This window comes from Ixodes scapularis, unplaced genomic scaffold, assembly GCF_016920785.2.
Source record: "Ixodes scapularis isolate PalLabHiFi unplaced genomic scaffold, ASM1692078v2 PGA_scaffold11__112_contigs__length_91849675, whole genome shotgun sequence".
NCBI classification, from domain to species: Eukaryota; Metazoa; Arthropoda; class Arachnida; order Ixodida; family Ixodidae; genus Ixodes; species Ixodes scapularis.
Genome location: NW_024609837.1, coordinates 3,885,722 through 3,904,580, shown reverse-complemented (window position 1 = coordinate 3,904,580; position 18,859 = coordinate 3,885,722). Strand labels below are relative to the sequence as shown.

The following is an 18,859-nucleotide window of genomic DNA, read 5'->3' as shown; positions in this document are numbered from 1 at the left end:
TTGCGGTGCATCTTACATCTTGGGAATTTAGTTGCATCTCTTGAACCAGGGTAACCGGGAGTACCGGCTGCGTCGTGCCATGCTGAGCAAGCAGCAGACCTTTGTGAACCACCTCGTGAACCTCATGAAGATTGTGGCCAGAGAGAATGGGAATCGCCAAAAGAAGGTTAGTGCGCCGTACGAACGGGGATCTCCGTCGGGGCCACCGCATGCACGTCAAAGGCGATTGAGAGTCGCCGCATTTGGAGCAGATATGCGTTTAGGAGGAACTTTAATACGAACTGCACAGTTGTGTTGCGGCGATGTTACGCCATAACTTGCCACGTGGATTTAGTTGATGGCAAGATGGCGTTTCTTATTCCTCAAAATTGCTCTAGGCTTTCTCGCCAAAAGAAAGGTTGCCTGTGAACAGTTTCATGGCTGAGCCCAGGTAAAAATTAGACCGCTTTCAACTGGATTACGAAACTGATCTTAGCTGGATCTAGCCGAATTGTCCCATTTCCAGCTGGAGCTGGGACTAGTGTCATAATATACCTGCAATTAGACTGAGCAGGTTCACACGCTTGCGACTGCTTTTCACCGACTGCATTAAAACTGCTCGTGATATCTTACGACGAAAGAATGCGCCGACGCCACTATCAAAAAGCCACTCGCAATTTTCGTAGATTTCCTACTTTTTTTGCGTCTTCCTTTATTGGCTCGAAACATTTTTGACATTGTTGTAGATGACCATTTCTCATAAATAGTATGTACATTTGAACTCACAAGTACCATGAAATTTTCACTGTAGTGAAATGCACCCGATGGATAGCCTTAGCATGCCAGCGCGTTTCCTCGTCGTAACTGATCACAGGGACTCCGTCATGAGCAGACGCGAGTATGCGAAACTGCCTTTAGACGACTGGCAGACAAACCGCGGGATTGGTCGGTCCGTTGCAGACGGAGAAGTTGCACGCGTTGCTGATGGACCAAGAGTCGCACCAGCTGATCCGCTTCCCTGATCCGCTTCCGCTTCCGTTGGACCCGAGCGTCCGCGTGAAGGGGCTCCTTCCAGCCAAGGCGGCGCTCTTCAAGTCCGCCCTCATGCCCTGCCGTCTGACGTTCGTCACCGAGGACGGGGACAGGGAATACGTGGCCATCTTCAAGCATGGCGACGACCTGCGCCAGGACCAGCTCATTCTTCAGACCATCACTCTTATGGACAAGGTGGGTCGTCTGGTTGGCTTCGCCCCACAGAACTTCGTACGCTCGGCACAAACTAGTTTTGTACCATGTTGTCGACGCTAGCTTTGTTTTCATGACCCTGCAGCCTCGCACTGGTGCACAGGTGTCTGGTTTCTTCTTGTGCCTCATTTGCGTGTGCCTGCGCAAGTAGGTTCGAGGATGCCGTGGAAGCTATGCTAGGCCAAACTCCAGGGCGTGTTACAACCAGCTTATTTACCGCAAAGCTCAGTCGTCTGTGTCTGTGTTCGTCTGGGACATGTGTTCGTCTGGTTTGTTTGGTTTGTCTGGAACCAATAGACCCAGCCTAATGGTGATGCGGCGGTTGGCTCTGTTAGCCAAGCGCTGCGTCGGAAACGCAAACAAATAATTTATGATAATTATGTCATTATTGTCCCCGTGGGTGTAGTTCTAAACTTAGCTGCTAGGGGTGCAATGGCATCCTTGCGATTAGAAACAATGGGCATTCTTGCGATTAGAAACATTATGTAAAGATGGGCAATCATTATTATAGTACCAAAATATGTTACTGACCTAAGCGACAATCTTGTTTGTTAATTTATTGATTTGCTTGGTAACATGTTTTCCCTTTGTATAAGCGTTTTCATCTCATTTTAACCACGGTTTTAAAACCACATTTTTAATTTCGCCAAAAAAAGATTTTATGTTTTGTGAGAATTTTTAAAATAAACAATAGCGCAAACAACAAGCTTGGCGGATTTAAAAAAAAAAATGTTTGCGTTATTGACCAGCAAAGTGGCCGAGGCAAAAAGTGACGTTTCTCCCACCGGTCAAGGATTACATGTTTCACCCCTCGCTATTTTCCCATTAATTAAAATGAAGCACTAAGGCACTTTTGTGACATTAAGTGGCAGAATACATGTGTCCCTTTGATAATTGTTTGACAGTTTGGCAGTTCTTTTAAGTGCCCTTGACATCATCAGAAAGCTCAAATTGTGATCCTTTTATTGAATACAAATTCAATATGATGTGTGTAAAATTAAATATGTTAAAAACATTTAAAGAAACAAATGTTTCGAAAATCCGGGAAATTCGGAACCAATATTCTCAAAAACCCTTATTTTTTATTTGCTTTGCGTTATATTGGTGGCAAGGTAAGATTATGACTTATCAGCAAATGTGAACAGAAAATATAGAATTTTCGTATGACCAAAATTGAAGCTTGAATCTTGTCAGTTGTTCACGGTGACTGTGTCCTGGCATAGGTGCTGTTCTCGCAAACATTGTGGCCTGGTATAGTTCATTACGTGATATTAATGTTTCACTTAACATGTAACCTTTAAGTGAAATTGCACGTGAATGGAATTAAAAACTATTTTACTTTGCAACAAAGCTTGCCGTTTTACAGCGCACACCTGACAAGGTTCAAGCTTTAATCGCGGTCATATAATCAAAATACTATATGCTATATTTATATTTTCTAATAAACCACTATTATCCCCTGCTATTAATGAAAAAAAAAAAAAAAAAATTGGGTTTTAGAAAAAAATTTTTTTATGAATTTGCCAGATTTTTTAAATGTTCTTTTATTCAAATGTATGTAACAGATTTTATTTTGTACTTATACTATCGAACTTGTATACATTGAAAAGAGTTTGATTTGAGCTTTCTGATGATGTCAGGGTCATACGTAAAACCTTGCAAAACTTTGCTGTTCAACATTTGTAAAATATTCCAAAATAAAAGAATTTTTTTAATTCCTCAAGTCTAATAAAATCTATTTTGAGGGGGATCAGAAAAAAATCTTAGTGTTTTATTTTGAGAAACGAGATGGCGAACTGTCAAACACGCAATCCCCGACCTGTGGGAGAAACGTCAGTTTTTGCCTTGACCACTTCACTGATCGATAACTCGAAAACAAAAAATCTGCCAAGCCTGCCTTTTGTGCTGTCTTTCACTTTAAACATGCTCCCAAAACATTTTTTTGCTGTCATATTTAGAAATTCGACCTGAAAATAGTGCCTGAATCAGATGAAAACGGCCATATATATATTATTAAATCTCACTACAGTCATTGAATACCTAGTTGCGTTTTTATGCGCATCTTTTACACATGTTGGTTTTGCATCCATGCATCCTTTTCTCGCAAAACAATGTGTGTAGGAGCCACTTTAGGATCAACAGTGCACACTGCGTAGTCTGATCACGGGGTTTGCGAGAGCACTAATGTTTACCGAATTTCACTTAGAATCTTTGACAAGTGCCACATATTAGTGCCAAAAACCCAAGGTCAGCAAGCAGCCAATGAGACAACTGTAAATTCAGCACATGCTGATGCTATGTGGAACTCAACTAATGCTTATTGGTTCCAGTTCAGTCTCTTGGCAGATTATTAGTTCAGGACATCTCAAAATATGTTATCTAATATTTCCAAAAGGTGCGCAACACAAATCTTTCTACAAAGCTTTTCAAAACCTTTTTTTTTATTACTGCAGTTGCTTAGGAAGGAGAACCTTGACCTGAAGTTGACCCCTTACTGTGTCCTGGCCACAAGCACGAAGCACGGTGAGACCTGATTTGTAAACTTTGTAGACAAATGATGGCCATGGTGATTGTTACAAACAATATTTTGGGCAAGACTGAGCGCTCCATTACTTTATTCGAAGAACTTATCGAGGAGTTAAAGGTTAGATCAGCCAGAGAGATTCAAGATTCAATCTCTTCTTCCAAATATTTGACAATCGGTACAGAAGTGATTGCTCCAAACTTTTTCCTCCCAAAGCAATATTGGCAATCACATGGATTATAATTGTAGAATTACCCGGGACTCCGATGATGACAGAAAAACGACGGGAAGAAGGAAAGAGGTCTCAAACACAGCTCAAATGGATCATTCCTTCATTATTCAGAAACATTGGGATGTTTTTGAATAAGTTCCCTATTATCGCCTTCACCTCTTTTCGATCACTGAGTAGTGGGATGCTTGCTTTCGGTTTTATAACACTGCTGACTACTTCGACTTCGGAGATTGTCTCTTGCAGAATCAGCTCGTCATCGTCCAAAAATGGCCTCTTCCAAGGCCGTCTTTTAAGAGATGTTCACATATTTATTGATGTCATAATTCATGTTCTCTTTCTCTCTAACCCTAATCCATGTGAATGCCAATGATAAAAATGCTATAGTACCATGAAAAAAAAATTAGGAGGCATTATTTTTGTGTTATTTTTCATAGTTGCACATCCCCTTCCCATAGAGTCAGAAAGCAATGCGACGAAGTCCATTTGGGATTTTATCTTCCCAAACATGAAAAGACTTATAACAGCAATATTGGGCAACTTGTACATTTCTCTGCGGACAAAATCACCGCCGCACGGTGAAAAAGTGCTGAGAACACCGAAAATTGCAGCCGTCACCCCTCCTCCTACTCCATAACACCCTGAAGATTGTTGCATGTCCATATCTCAATCAAAAATGAATCACAAAACTTGCTGCTTTGTGATTCGTTCTTCAGCACTCTTATCAGTCAATGCAACCATCTTATTGGCTGTGAAGTGATAATGAGGTGCTTGGGATTTCTTACGTTCCATGTTTCTTAACCTGTCAGTGAACATTGTGGCTACATACCAGCTGTGCATGTGCAGCATCATCACGTTTCTAAGCAGACCAACTTCTCGCCGTCTATGTGTCCGTACAGCCAGCTTGACTCTGGCATGCACGCTAATGCATTTGCAAAGAACCGTGTCTATGATTGGGCTTTCGAACTGAATACTGCTACGTTTGTCTCATTGACAGGGTTTGTCCAGTACATCGAGTCTATGTCCGTGGCAGACGTACTGAGGACCGAGGACACGATCCAAAAGTTCTTCCGCAAGCATGCCCCGTCCGACACCGGTCCGTACGGCATTCTGCCCGAAGTAATGGACACCTACGTCAAGTCGTGCGGTAAGTGAACCTCCAACGCCACTTGTCGTTGCTCTTGGGGCTGGTCCGCACGTTTGCATTTGAGTGTGATTGCCTGCATTGCTGCCGCCCATGACTGCTCATGACGAGAGAGGTGCCATTTGTCGGCTATCCCCGTTTCAATCTGTAAATATTTTACACATCGTTCTGTCATTGTATGCTTGAAATAATTCTTACAATGTTACAAGAGACTGCTTTTTATAGATTTGATTGCACAAATACTGTAAAACCTTCCGTGCAGTTATATTGTAGCAGATGAAAAAGAATAAATGAACTAAAAATAGAGGTTAAAGCGGCAAACTTGAGAAACAAACGAAAGAAAGAATGAGTGTCGAGAAAGCAGCAGCGAGCATTGATGTGTCGGCGTGACAGCTGGTTAGTGCGACAGTCCGCAAGGCCACGCTGGGTTCCTTATCTACTAACACTCGCTATCTCAAACATTCGGCCTAGAACGTTAAAGCGTCGAATAAGCACGAATCTTCTAGAAGTATGAAGTGCCGAGAGGAAACACTACTCTGTGTGTGATGAGGTTCTCATTGTAAGCAGTTACGAGCAGTCGCAGCACAGTCTGTCACACTCAGATGCACCGTGAACCAACCTTTATGTTCTAGTGGAGCGAATAGCAGCCCATTCTACTTGTATTCTAGTGTGTAGTCGAAATGTATGCTTGCCTGTAACCTAGTCATGCTATTTACTGTCATCACGTATTAGTTCTCTACTGGGTCTGTGCACAAGTTTGTAAGATGGAGGTCCTCCAACACCTGCAACAATCCACTTGGGGAAAAGCTTTGGTTCTCTTCCTTTCAGTCATTGTTTTGAGTTTTGTTTCGATGTGAGCCCAACAAAGTCACCTTTGCCCCTGCATACCTCTTTTTTTAAATGAAGGAAGACAACAGTACTAGCTGAAGTAACTGTGCAAAGCAAAGGTGAGGAAGTTGTGTCTCTAAGTATATTCACGCCTATTTTTTTTTTTTTTTTACTGCGCTTTCCCTTTAAAGGGGCAGTCAAGTGGTTTTTGAGTTCGTGTTTTGATAATGACAGCTGAATTTAGACGCCTTAAGTATCCCTAAAAACCAAAAAGTATAGTCATACGGTGATTATTTCTTTAATAAAAATGTAATTGAAGGCCGCCAAACCTCGGATCCATCCGAAAACGAAACCACTCTCATTGGTCGTCGCACGCTTATCAAAAGGATCTCGGGCCAATGGCGTTGGACGACGTTCCGTCGCGCAGTGATCCCGAGGTAGCCGCATCGGCCGAACGCCGAACCTCTTTGTCATTCGAGCTTCAATCATGGCGGAGTTCTTTACGCTCGAGGACCTGACGCCGTTAGAGGTTGAAGTTCTTCGGCGGACAGCCAACTTGGGGATGATTTCCTATGACGCCACTCCGACGTGCGATGTGGACGATAGCAGCGCTTCGGAGTCATGTTCGGGTTCCGAGGACGACGAAACCGCAGACCTTTTCGGGCGTTCTCCGATTCGCGGTTGGGGCAAGTCGTAACCAAACCAACGTTTGACATCGCAGCGTTACTTCTGGTGCGTGATGTCAAACGATGTCGCCACGTTGACTTTCGCCTCGGGAGAACGGGGGGAAGGCTGGTTCAGACATGTGCAACGAGCGCGTACCTACGACTGCGTCCGTTGCAACCGGAGCGACCGGAACGACCGCACTGCGCCGCGCGTACACACACCTGTAACCACTACAACAAGCGCAGCGGGTCGTCAGCACGGCGACCGCTTCTGTACGCCGCCGTCAGCTGTGTCTGCGGCCCCTCTAAAAAAGGGGACGCACTGCTACTCAATGCCGTAACAGAATATAGACAGACAGTTTTCTAGTCTAAAGCTTTATTATTTTTTCTTGATAGGCTTGCAGGGTACAGCGAATGAAAAAAATAAAATAAAAAGATGCAGCGCCGTCTTGGACGATCACGACTCTAATACACGACATTGCAATAGTACAAATATCGCCACACGCCTTTTCTACGATTATAAAAGACAATGTAATCTTAGCAGCGATATAGCAACGTAGAAATATGATTTCGTGATCAGATAGACGTTGCGAGCGTTCAGGATTGCTAACACTAATCACTTTTCTCCGGTGATGAAAACGCGTGAAAATTCGTATCCTTTATACGGTACGCGCCAGTAATACCTTGAACTTGAGCACACGCATGAAATGCGCCAAATCAGAAATCCGGGCGATGTTCGAGGACACAAATGCTTAGAAAGCACCACTGTAGTCGAAGTAAACAAACACGACGGCACGGGCGTTTCTGCTATCTTGAGAGCGCCGCCACGACATCGCCGCACGAGTAGGTGGATGTTCCCTTCTAGTACGTGCTGGGTTATCATAGCGAAACACGACGAAAATTCACAGTTAAGGATAGCGCTTTTACGCGGAACGATGAGCTTTCACCAGGCCGTCCATTCCGACGACCACCACCGACGCCACGTTTGCGGATAGAGGGACGCGGCCGGCCCGCGACCGGCACGACCGTCGACCGGTCTGCAACGCGCGGAGATACGTGCGCTTCCGCGCATCCCTGGGGAACGGGAAATTCACCCCCCGCGGAGGAAGGCAAATAGAAAACGTAGTCCCTTGTTTGTGAAACGATAATTGCGCTATCGCATATTCTAAACTAGAAATATTTTACGTCTTGTGAAATTATCATGCACAACATATTTAAATGAACTGAAAATTGTTTTTTTAGCGAAACTTTAAAAAGACCGCCAAAATTTTCAAACATACGATAATTTCATTGGTCCTCGCAAGTACAGAAAAGAGTCCGCACGTATTTTATTCCTGCGTGATTAATAGGCGTTTCTGCCATCTAAAACTGAAGATACTCATTCACTGACCCTTCCTTAACACCATCGCACCAAAAAGTAGCTTCTCCAAAAACCGCTTGAGTGTCCCTTTAATTACAGCCTGTTTCGTCTAATACGACATGCCCTCACATCACCAGTCTCGACAGTGTTAAAAAAGTGGGTTGCTAACTTTGCCTGAAATCGGTGTCCGTTGACTACCATGGAACTCCTCTCGGGCCTGAGCTTCGAATAAAACATGTTGCGATCTTATTCTATACAAGGTTGAATGTGTCCAAGTATTTGACAAACTTGCGCATACACCCAATATGTATCCTCCATATGCACTTGCTACATGTATTAGTATCCGGCTTTCCTGGCATAGCGTGATAGGTGCACTAAACGTACTACACGGCTGACAGTGTCACCTTTTCAGCGGGCTACTGCGTCATCACATACCTGCTCAGCGTGGGCGACCGGCACTTGGACAACTTGCTGCTCACCAAGACCGGTATGCCCCTAGAGCTTTTTCTTTCTTTGGCCGGCATCACGAGAGATGACTAAAAGGCTGGTCCTCATGTTTGCGCTTCGACCACACTGTCTTCCGGCGTCGCACCCGCATCGCAGGAAAGCTGTTCCACATCGACTTTGGCTACATCTTGGGCCGCGACCCCAAGCCCCTGCCGCCGCCGATGAAGCTCAGCAAGGAGATGGTCGAAGCCATGGGGGGCATCAACGCGGACCACTACCAGGAATTCCGGAAACAGTGCTACACGGCTTTCCTGCATCTGCGCAGGTCAGTCAAGTTACCTGTCCCACTGTCGTGGATTACGGCTTGGTAGATTGGCGGTCTTGCGACTCTGTTTGGTATTTCCATGGCATGCGACACATAACCAGAGTTTCTGGCTTTTGGTGTTTATTTAATGTCAAGACTCAACGTAATAACAAATCGGAATTTATTTAAAGATGTCATATCTGGGGAAAATATATCTAAAATAAGTGAGCAGCAGTGCATAAGAGTGAGAAAAAGTATAGCACTATGAATTTAACAAATAATTTAAGTTTCTGTGAAATCTATTGCCATGGGGCCAGCGAATTAATATGTTTGCCCACGTCGAAACATTAACTTGCAAAATCAGACAAATGGCAGCTAACGCCGCCTTACCGAATTCAATTCAAACTCTTAATTTTTCTCCACTTGGAGAGAGATTTATCAAGTTCCCATGAAATTTAAGTTTTCGTGAAAACCGTTGCTGATGGCGTTTGCCAGGTGAAATGTTTAGGGGTGCCGTTACGATGGACGACATTTGCTGTATGTGACACAAACGCCATTTTGCAGGCATGCCAACCTCATCCTGAACCTGTTCTCTCTCATGGTTGACGCCAGCGTGCCCGACATTGCGCTCGAACCGGACAAGACGGTCAAAAAGGTGAGCGTGTTTCCTGGGAACATCTTGGCAAACAGCTTGAATACGGATCGAGGCATTTTTAGGTACGACATCGTACCTTCGTTCCACTTGCAGTGGTGGAACTGACAAGTGGTGAGTTCGAGCAGCTCTCGTAGCAGGGAAAAACGGGTTTTGGAGCAGAGATTTCCACTTTTGGAGCAGACAATTTCAAGCTTTCACGTCAGAAAATTTTATACAATCTCTTTGAAAGTTAGCCTGTGGAAAGAACTGCAGTTGTTGGAGTGTTGGGAGGCCATTTAAAGTGTCGTACCTACAGGGGACCTGGCTGCTACAGATATTCATTTATTTATTTACTGAACGACCATATCGCTGTAACTTTTCAGTTGTCTGCGTTTGACATAAAAACAGGTGTAGGGTCTGTATCACGCTGCTCTTGCTCGTATTCCGCCTCCCACTGTTCATAGAGCAGCTAAGCGGAGCGCGTAGCTACTTTAACCGATCACAATAAATAGCACTAGCAATTCATTGCGATTTATGTGACCACCGTTTGCACAAAAACCAGTAACTCTTCATTAGGCATGCGCAAACCATGGATATCGGGTTCGAAGCAATTTCAAAGGGAATAGTGGTTTTAGCCGAATATTTTTGAATCCCATATTGCATAGTTGCTGCACCTTTCTCCACGCCTTTCACTACTGTTACCCTACGTTTAAACAAAAATTTAGCTGAACTCGTAAAGGTTGTTTCCAAGCTTCTGACTGCCCACTTATGAGCTCTGTTAAATTTAGTCTAGCTATAGTCATAAACTGTAGCCTCAGAGAGTTCAATGCCTACATTGGGATAACAAGTAAACAACAAATATTATTAAAATTAAGCCTATAAAGGAGCCCAGCCATATCTAATTGAGGGGATTTATAAATCTTGTTATATGCAAATGTTGTCTTCAATTCTAAATTAAAAGAATAAAAGAGAAACAAGCACACATAACGATCACAGGTTGTTAGAAAATCGTAGCCACAGTTAAAGTTGGAAGATTTTACTGCAATGTAAATATCAACAATCACAGCGTTTCCCGTTTTTTTTTAATTATTATTATTTTCTTTTTAATAAACCAGGTCCACGCGTGCACCAGACTACTTTGAAGGTGTTTTTTTTTGCATAAGCGCACGGCTCCGCTAAGGTGAGGCGAGATTGCGGTGTCAGCTCCGCGGGTATTGCTTCTCCGCAGTACACCGGTGCTTGAGGAGAAGCGCACTCAAGGCGATTAACCTGCCGCGATCAACGTTTCCAAAACTATGAATATCGCAGTTCATTTTGAAGAGAATATCAGATAGAGTATTATTTTCAACTTCTACCCGAAAATTGGAATATTTGCGTTACCCTAGTCCTTCCGCATAGTCCATAAACAACAAAAAAGAAAAAAAAACACAAAAAAACACCTACATTTTAGTGCCATTGCCAACAATACTACGTGCCGAATACTTCCAGTTTCCCTTTTTAACAACAGCTCTTTTTTGGTGCAGGCATGGCGCAAATTGTGCACAGGTACAGCCTTTGGAGCAGCATGTAGCAGGTTGTTTGTTCTGGTGCAGTTTGATGCAAATGGCGCAGCAGTTCCATCACTGCATTTGATAGAAGGTCTAAGCGAGGCGAATCTTCGATTGGTCCAGGTTCAGGACAAGTTCCGGCTGGACTTGACGGACGAAGAGGCGGTGCACTACATGCAGAACCTGATCGACGTCAGTGTCAGCGCTGTCATGCCCGCGCTGGTGGAACAGATTCACAAAATCGCTCAGGTAATTATAGAATGATTGCACTAGATTTTAGTACAATCTCGCAAGGGCTGCACAAATGTCAAACAGATAAGACTGCCTTTCAGGCTTTGTCTTTTGCTGTCATTAGCCATTAGAGTTCCATGCATCTCGTAGGCTCTTAAAACTGTTGACTCGAAGTGTCAGCGCCTTGATGTCTAAAGTTTCCTGCTGCTCCCAAGGGAATTTTCTTGGGGGCCTAAAAATGGAGGTTGAATGATGGTGATGATGCCATCAGGACTGAAGAAGTGAAGTCTCCTAGCAAAACGTTGGCTGCTGCTATTTTCAGCCAGTAGACATGCCAAAACAACTTTTGACGCGAAAAAAAGAAACAAAATAGCAAGCAGGGGTTTATGCAAACCAAATTTGTTTATGTTTGGGCTTCTTGAGTTTTGTTGTTGGCATGGCCAGAAAAGGTTCACCAACATGGCATTCCATGAACAAATTTTATGTTGTTGCTTCCACAACACATCTGTAGCTCCTGCTAAACTTCTTGTGTTTTACCGTTTTGGAGATGTCCGACGGTTGAATGGTCTAGAACACGAGCTTACCACTAGGCGGCAGGGAACATCCAATAGTTACTTGTTCAAGAAATGCTTGTCTATTACGTGCAAGCATAGGTGTCAGTGCTTCTCTCCGTCCTTTGCCGTCCAGTACTGGAGGAGGTGACGGCGGCATCCTAGGCACCGGACAAAAACGAGAAGACGCCACGGACGGAAGACCACCGACATCCCCAAGGCGGCCGGCCCCGACCAGACGGGACTTCCATAGTGCTCCCACCACAAATGCCACGTTTGTACATAAGCATCTCGTCTGTACAAAAGATTTCGGTCAATACAGGAGGAAACGTTTTTAATGCTTCCCCGGTGATACTTTACTTTATGGGGTGTGAAACTGCGTGCTGCAGCACAATTACGAGCAATGTACTTTTTTAGGGTTCATAAATTTGGCCGTCTCTTCGGCATTTTCTGAAGGCTCTTTGCACTCTTCCCTTTGCGGGCACTACAAGGGGCTACGTCGTGGTATCGCATGACACAGCAGAGTCATGTGATGTCATCTCACGTGACACTGTGACATCATCGGGGCCACATGCCATCGACACAAAATGGCCGAGGCCAGCCCTACAAATGCTACGCATTTGGAAGGCACGAGTCATTGAATGGACTTGACATTTTGGGAGGACGGAAAAGCTTTTGTGCGTGCGATTTCGGGTAAAGTTTCGGATAAACGGCAACAAATATTTCAAGCAACAAGGTGGAAGTCGGTACTTTGAAGCGTAATTAGTGACTCTAGGCTGGGCAAGGAGCGAAGAATTCTAAATTTGTTCTCGCAGACCAAGGTAGGCAAACACCCACCCCAAGACAAGATCAAAATAAGACACAGAAAAGAGGGGCAGCTTGTGTTTTGGCTGCTCTGTGCCATCATACGCAGATCAAACAAGGTATAAACATACTGATCAATCGTTTTGAGAGTACAATTAGCCATAGCCATCAACTGAGAAAAAAAACATTTAAGAAGTGCCACGCCTCCTTTTTATTTTAGCTCTTAAACACTGACACCCCCCAAATTTTTATTTTTTGCCAGGTGATTATGGTGTTAGGAGACTACCCAATCAATATTTTACTACAGTGTCACATATATTTTTAATAAAGTAAAAAAAAAAAAAACTCAACTGCTGGAAACTGAAACCGGACCGGGGTTGGAAGAATAAATAGAGGAAGATACTGAAAGTCGCGTTGCTGTGCAACTTTTTTTTTTTTTCAATCAACGTATTTCCAGTTTATTGAAAGCCACAAAAAATGGGTATCATATTTTTTTATCTATTTCTAGTATTGAGTGTGTACTTTCGATGACCCACGACGTTGATTATCTTTGATGGTTGTGTCTAAATCATAGGAAACGGCACGTGACCACGGAGAAGAGAGCAAGCGCTACTCAAACCGGCCAATCCTCTGTCAACAATTTAAAAAAAAAAAAGTTTTTTTTTAGTTACAATTTGTTTTGGGTAGTTGGGCTCTCATATATAATGTATGGTGCACCCCAAACTTAACGCTGCCACGAGGTCCAGTTTCTTCACTTTTTGAGCTATTCCTGAACCTAGCGGTCAAACTGTTTGGTGAAGACTTGCATCCTCAATGAAAGCCCAACCAGGGAAAGGTATTCCAGCAGCTGCAGCAACCAATTTATCTTTGGGTAGCATACAATAGATCAATACTCGCGTAACCGAGTGACGGCGTTAAGTTCGAGGGGCACTGTACATCTAAACACCTTGGCGAGCATAAATACCCTGTCAGTGTCCCTTCAAGTTAAAATTGTTTGGATTTATGTTCTTTTGAATGTGTCAGTCTGGCCACCCCTGCTATAGACCATTCTACTCAGGTGAGGGGGGAAGTGGAGCCACAACGTTTGGGCAGTTCCGGCGGTGCACCCCTCCAAAATCGCCTAGAGTTTAAAACTGCCGGTCTGTCCTCCGCCTATTGGGATCGGGCATTTTCCCTTTTTTGCCCTACTGAATCCATTGAAATGCCGGGATGTATGCAGACGGTGTTGTAGTCAAACAAAACGGCACTGCCCACAAAACCCTTAGTGGAATATTCTAAACTCGTTTTGTAAAAAGAAAGCAAGCAAGGATGTTTTCATTTGCACAATTTTTTTTAGAAACCTACCATTTAGCCGGCATTTTTTAAAACTTACTCTGCTGAGGCAAACAGCCATTTTGGGTCACTAGATCTGCCGCACCCTGCAGATTAGGCTTGGAGATTTAGCGTTGTTGAGGTCACACAAGAGCATGGAGGGCAAAAGCATTTTGTGTCGGTATTTATTTACAAATACCACGTGGTAAGAAATGATGCAAAAGGCACAAAGAATCAATGCATTGGTTGTGAACAACCACATTAGGTTGTTTTTTATTTTCATCTATTTACACCTCAAGGGCCCGTGAAGGGCATTACATTAGGGAATTCAAGATTTATACAATAAAGAAATGCAAATACATGAAAAACACAAAAGGAAACTAGTAACTAGTAAGACTAGACATGAAGTTTAATACAATATAGAAGATTACTCGGGTATAGAGTGGTGAGAATGGATAATGGGAGGTTGTTCCAGTCGCTGATGGCCCGAAGAAGGAATGATCAATTAAATGCGTTCGTAGAGCCTGAAATAATGACACGTGTGTTGTTAAGGCACAATGTTCAGTCGGGGGGGGTGATGGCAACTCATTTTTAAGGTATGAAATCTGGTAGTAGATTTTATGAAGAAGGCAAGTCGATTTTATGAAGAAGGCAGTGCTGAGAGACTTTCCTGCGGAGCTGCAAAGAGGACGTGGCTAGTTGGCTTTTCAAGGTGGAAACACTAAACAAAGGATCATAGGTAGACAAGATGAAAAGGGGAGCTTTGAGATTGTTAATTAGGTAAGTTACACATTTTACAAATTAAATTACACAATTAAAATTGGGTAAACAACACCACTTGAGTTTGTGGGATCGGTCAGTCTTCGTCTTTGGTCTGTCTCCAGCACTCCTGCAAGGATGGACGAGGAAACACTCGTTAAAAACCTTTGGAGATGGGCAGTGTCGCAGCACCTGTAGTCACCGAGACAATGAGAACGGTGGGGGGAGTTTCGGTTATCCCACCTCTGGCACAAATTTCCCACCTCCCACAACACTTCGGCATTTCGCGAGCCTTCGCGACAGTCACTGCCGAAGTGAGTATGCCAGGGCGTACCTCTGGAACGCCCGACCTCCAGCCAATACCACGTAGAAGACAAGGCCTCCACATCGCCGCCAGCACATCTTGCAGCGTCTCCCAAAAGGCACGAGTGTTTGCCACTAACGACGACGTAACGTGCAGGCCTTGTCTTCTTAGTTTCAGGCGCTCGTCGCTTTTCGACGCGTTCTCTGGCTGCACGTGCACACCCGAGGTGCCGGGAGTTTACGCGCAGAACGACCACGCCATTCGCCGAGGAGGTTTTCCCCGGCGGCTGTTAGGCTGTTGCGGTAAAGCACCGAGTGGCCGAAAGAAGCTGCCTGCGGGCTGGCGCACCTTGTCTATCTCCATCGCTGCGATTTCGGCCTCGGCGTTGATGTCGTGGCACTGCTTCCGCCCGAGCATCACTTGTTCTTCGAGCCGGCGGTTTTCGGCCTCCAGTTCCCGTAGAAGCGCCTTCAGCCTGTTTGCGTGTTCTTCGGAATTCTCCTCCCAGTGGGCTTCGGCGTCCTCGGCCGGATTCCCGCTGGGCCTCCTGTGCACGATACGGAAGAGGCTTCTCGTTAGAGCACCCAGAGGTAGGTTACTGTCTCTTTCACAGTTGACCGCTCATTCTCACCCCACGAAAAAAAGGCAAGTTTCGTGTACACTCTGTACACAAAAGAAAACCAAAGAAATGGCACTTTTTACGTTTGAATTGTGCAAGTTTTGATGAGACAACGAAAGACTGATCGTAAATCCTGCCTGTCTCTTTGGAATATCCCAAAGTTTCTCCAAATTTACACCATTTATAGCTCCTCCGTGGTGTCGTGTGATGACATGGCGTCGCACAATGTCGTGTCGTAATGTCACCCGACACCGATTTCACGCAAAAATAAGTCTGGTAACGTCATGCTATATCATTGAGCCATAAGATTCGCCAATGAATGTGGAGCTACTGATCTTTTCACAATTTTTTTTTTTTTTTTGTGGCACTTTCATTGTACTGAAATTTTATGCATAGATTTCTGGGGAAGAAAATGCGAGAAAAGAAAACCTAATTTTTTATGTGCTGGAGGAAAAGAGAAGCAAACAGTCGGGTTAATGCTGCCGGTACATACATACGGCACTGCATGGTACAAAAACTGTAAAGCTTTTTAGAGACAAACAGCCTAAAGCACATCCAAGCGGGTGTAATACGATATGCGAGTAGTAGTGTCAACCTAACGTTTGTTCCCTTTCTCTTCCATTGCATGAGAAATATAGAATCTCTCATTTCTTTTTTTTTCCCCCAGAAAAATTTACACCTAAACACACTCGTGAAAAGTTTTGCGACACTCAATCCATTGGCTCATCTATATGATTTTTCTCACGACCGCATAGCAGTCTGGAGCTCGCCGTAGAATACATCTAGCGAATGACAGGTCAAGAATGAAGTGGAAGCTCCTCCCACCCCTTTCCACTTCAGCGGAGCGAACGGTGAGAGGAGGTCGCCTCCTTTCCAGCGTTTGCGCTACTAAAGTGGAAAGAGAGAGGAGGAGCTTCCACTTCGTTCTTGACTTGTCACCGGCTATAGTAGCTTCTACAAGTTCGGAAGTGCAACTTGCAAATACTTGCCAAGCCCGTGTTCCCTTATACTGTTCCTGCGCTGCTTCCAACCTCGACAACAAGGCAAACTTTTCGAGCAACCCATACTCTTGCAGCACGAGCTTGAACTCCTTGTCGACGTTCGATTCGAGGCCCTTGGTGACTTCGCCGAAGAGGACGTCCATTCCAGGGCCATACTTGCTGAAGCTGGAGGACGAGCGCCTGAAAGTTTGTAAGAAGAATGGATAGTTGGGCGAGTTGGTGGGAATTCATCTTGGGACACAGTGCAAACAACAGACGTGGACTGTAAGAAGTTAAAAAAAGAAAAAGGCACAGGCGCTTCAATTGGCACGTACGGCTAAAGCAAGATTTCGTGCTAACGTACACGCACCAGTTTTGCTAAATGCCGGTTCACAAAACACAGACCTTACGAGGCATTTGAGGCACGCGTGACACCGCCGTAAATTTAGTCCATGGGAGGCAGGCGGCTTTGCACAAACGGTTTGCGCCGTCTTGCGCTCCGTTCGCATAGAACCGCACCACGGTCGTCACACGCGCCAAACGACTAAAGCTCTGTCACATGCAACTGCCCGACTTTGACCCTGGCAAGATTTTGGGCCCTATTTTTTACAGAAAGGGAGTTACGCTTTGTAATTTTCTTGAGAAAGAACAGACCTGTGAAATACACCTTTGACGAAAAGTTTAGACTGCTTTGGGCAGGGGTCAATTTTTACGCTCCATTTTAGATCGAGCCTGGATACATGGCTTGCACTGACGTCACATCGGCCGCCATTGCTCCGGACTACGCTCCGGTGCCCGGACCTTCTACAGCATAATTTTGGCACCATCCCATTTCTTCTTCACGGCAAGCCTTGCCGAGAAGAAATTTGATGGTGAAAAAATTTATGCTGCAGAACGTACGGGCAGAGGAATGGTCCGGAGCAATGGCGGCTGCTACAGTGCCATATGACATCACGTGCGAGGCATGTTTGGCGCACCTTCCCCCCCTCCGCACCCCAACTAGGTCATGGTCATGGGCATTTTAGCCACCTCAGTCCCCACCAAGAAAGAAGAAAAAAAAAAAAAAATTGTTGAGGTTTTTTTATTTTACGTGAAGATGGAAGACCAGCGAAGCCGTTATCTTTATGACGTCTAGGACGACTTCCAGGACGACCTCGAGGAGGACGCCTCGGACGACGCCTCGGACGACGTCTAGGACTTCAGGGACGACGTCTAGGACGACTTCAGGGACGACGTCTAGGACGACCTCTAAAACGACGCTTAGAGAAATTCAGCCTTTCCACTCTGGTGAAAACCAGAGTGGAGATGGATGGATGGATGGATGGATCTGGCTAAACCCTGTGAATCGGGCGGTGGCTTGTGCCACCTAGCCAACATTATAAATCTAATTATATGGAAACGTTGCCGCCATCTATGAGCGATGGTGGCAACCAGACCGGTTGTGTCTGGTTGCTGCCATCGCTCATAGATGGCGGTAGCTGTCCAGAGTTTTCTGCCAACATTTGTTTGCCCGCCGCGGACACGATACTGGGGAAACTAGCCCTTTAACAGCTTTGCTGCAAAAAAATTGCTATTTTGAGGTTTGAGGAGACGAGAGTGCGCGGGGCGTCAGAACACCGAGCTCTGACTGGAATGATTAGCCCTTGGACCTACTCGCTGTTGGAACGCCGGCGTCTTGGGGCCCTATGTTGCGGATTTTGGACTCCCAGGGCGAGGGAAGCGAGGTCAACAACGCTCTTTGTATGTTGATTGGTGGAGTCGCTGATGACGAATTTCTGCGATGTCGTCACGGCGTCAGGCGAGTTTCCGCGATACGTTCATTTACACCTACGTCACTTCGTTCTCCCTAGTCGCCGTGGTAGTCCAAAAAGCGCAACATAGGGCCCCTGCGTTCGGCATCCGCGTTCGAACACCGAGTCGAGACGAAGGCGGCTAGATTTGCGTCTACCCGCAAATATAAACACCAGAGTGGGATATTAACTTGCCTGAAAGCATCCGTGCCTCTGGAAAACACCTTCTGGATGCTTGTGAGGAATTTCTCGCCGAGGTTCCGTTCTGCAGCGCACATCGCCTCACTCAAAGTTCAAGAACAGTTCAAAAACGACGGCTGTGGAAGACGAGGACAACTCGGCTCCATCGGCTGAAGCCAAGTGAAAAGCCAAGAATCGACCAAAGCCACAACGGGAGTAAATGGGTAAATGTTTCACTTGCCAAATGAAGACTTTAAACTAAAAAAACAACAAAAAGCCTTTAAATAAAAATAAATAGTCGGCTAAATATAGGGGCACACGTTACACCCGCTACACAGATCACTACTTAGTATTTTACGCTCAATATTAGCCAAAGCCAATGATCACTAGCGTGGCCAAAGCTGTCTAAAGCAACATGGACCGC

The 18,859-nt window shown here is 45.0% G+C and overlaps 2 protein-coding genes across 2 annotated transcripts in view; one reads left to right on the top strand and one right to left on the bottom strand.

Moving 5' to 3' along the window:
* LOC8034579 (phosphatidylinositol 3-kinase catalytic subunit type 3) overlaps positions 1 to 12,026 on the top strand; it is a 38,753-nt gene extending 26,727 nt beyond the window's left edge. Inside the window, exons 13-21 of the mRNA XM_029990993.3 lie at positions 50 to 166; positions 940 to 1,206; positions 3,678 to 3,747; positions 4,975 to 5,124; positions 8,387 to 8,461; positions 8,578 to 8,746; positions 9,290 to 9,380; positions 11,030 to 11,155; positions 11,825 to 12,026. Coding sequence (XP_029846853.2) covers positions 50 to 166; positions 940 to 1,206; positions 3,678 to 3,747; positions 4,975 to 5,124; positions 8,387 to 8,461; positions 8,578 to 8,746; positions 9,290 to 9,380; positions 11,030 to 11,155; positions 11,825 to 11,839 — 1,080 coding nt within the window. The 3' untranslated portion in view covers positions 11,840 to 12,026. The remainder of the gene's footprint in view (positions 1 to 49; positions 167 to 939; positions 1,207 to 3,677; positions 3,748 to 4,974; positions 5,125 to 8,386; positions 8,462 to 8,577; positions 8,747 to 9,289; positions 9,381 to 11,029; positions 11,156 to 11,824) is intronic.
* A 1,999-nt stretch (positions 12,027 to 14,025) lies between these two features.
* Positions 14,026 to 18,857, bottom strand: LOC8034580 (polyamine-modulated factor 1). Its single transcript, XM_002409933.5, has 4 exons — positions 18,451 to 18,857; positions 16,475 to 16,666; positions 15,215 to 15,413; positions 14,026 to 14,692 (listed from the first exon to the last, which is right to left on the bottom strand). The coding sequence occupies exons 1-4, from the start codon at positions 18,531 to 18,533 to the stop codon at positions 14,660 to 14,662; spliced, it is 507 nt and encodes a 168-aa protein (XP_002409977.3). The 5' UTR covers positions 18,534 to 18,857; the 3' UTR covers positions 14,026 to 14,659.
* Between the last annotated feature and the right edge of the window lie 2 nt (positions 18,858 to 18,859).

What these genes read in the sequence shown, in the direction of transcription:
- LOC8034580 (XM_002409933.5), bottom strand. Translation starts at nt 18,533, where the DNA reads ATGTGCGCTGCAGAACGGAACCTCGGCGAGAAATTCCTCACAAGCATC. An exon ending in AGAGGCACGGATGCTTTCAG is followed by an intron (nt 16,667 to 18,450) that starts GCAAGTTAATAT and finishes ACAAACTTTCAG; the next exon opens with GCGCTCGTCCTCCAGCTTCA. An exon ending in CAGCGATGGAGATAGACAAG is followed by an intron (nt 14,693 to 15,214) that starts GTGCGCCAGCCC and finishes CCATCCTTGCAG; the next exon opens with GAGTGCTGGAGACAGACCAA.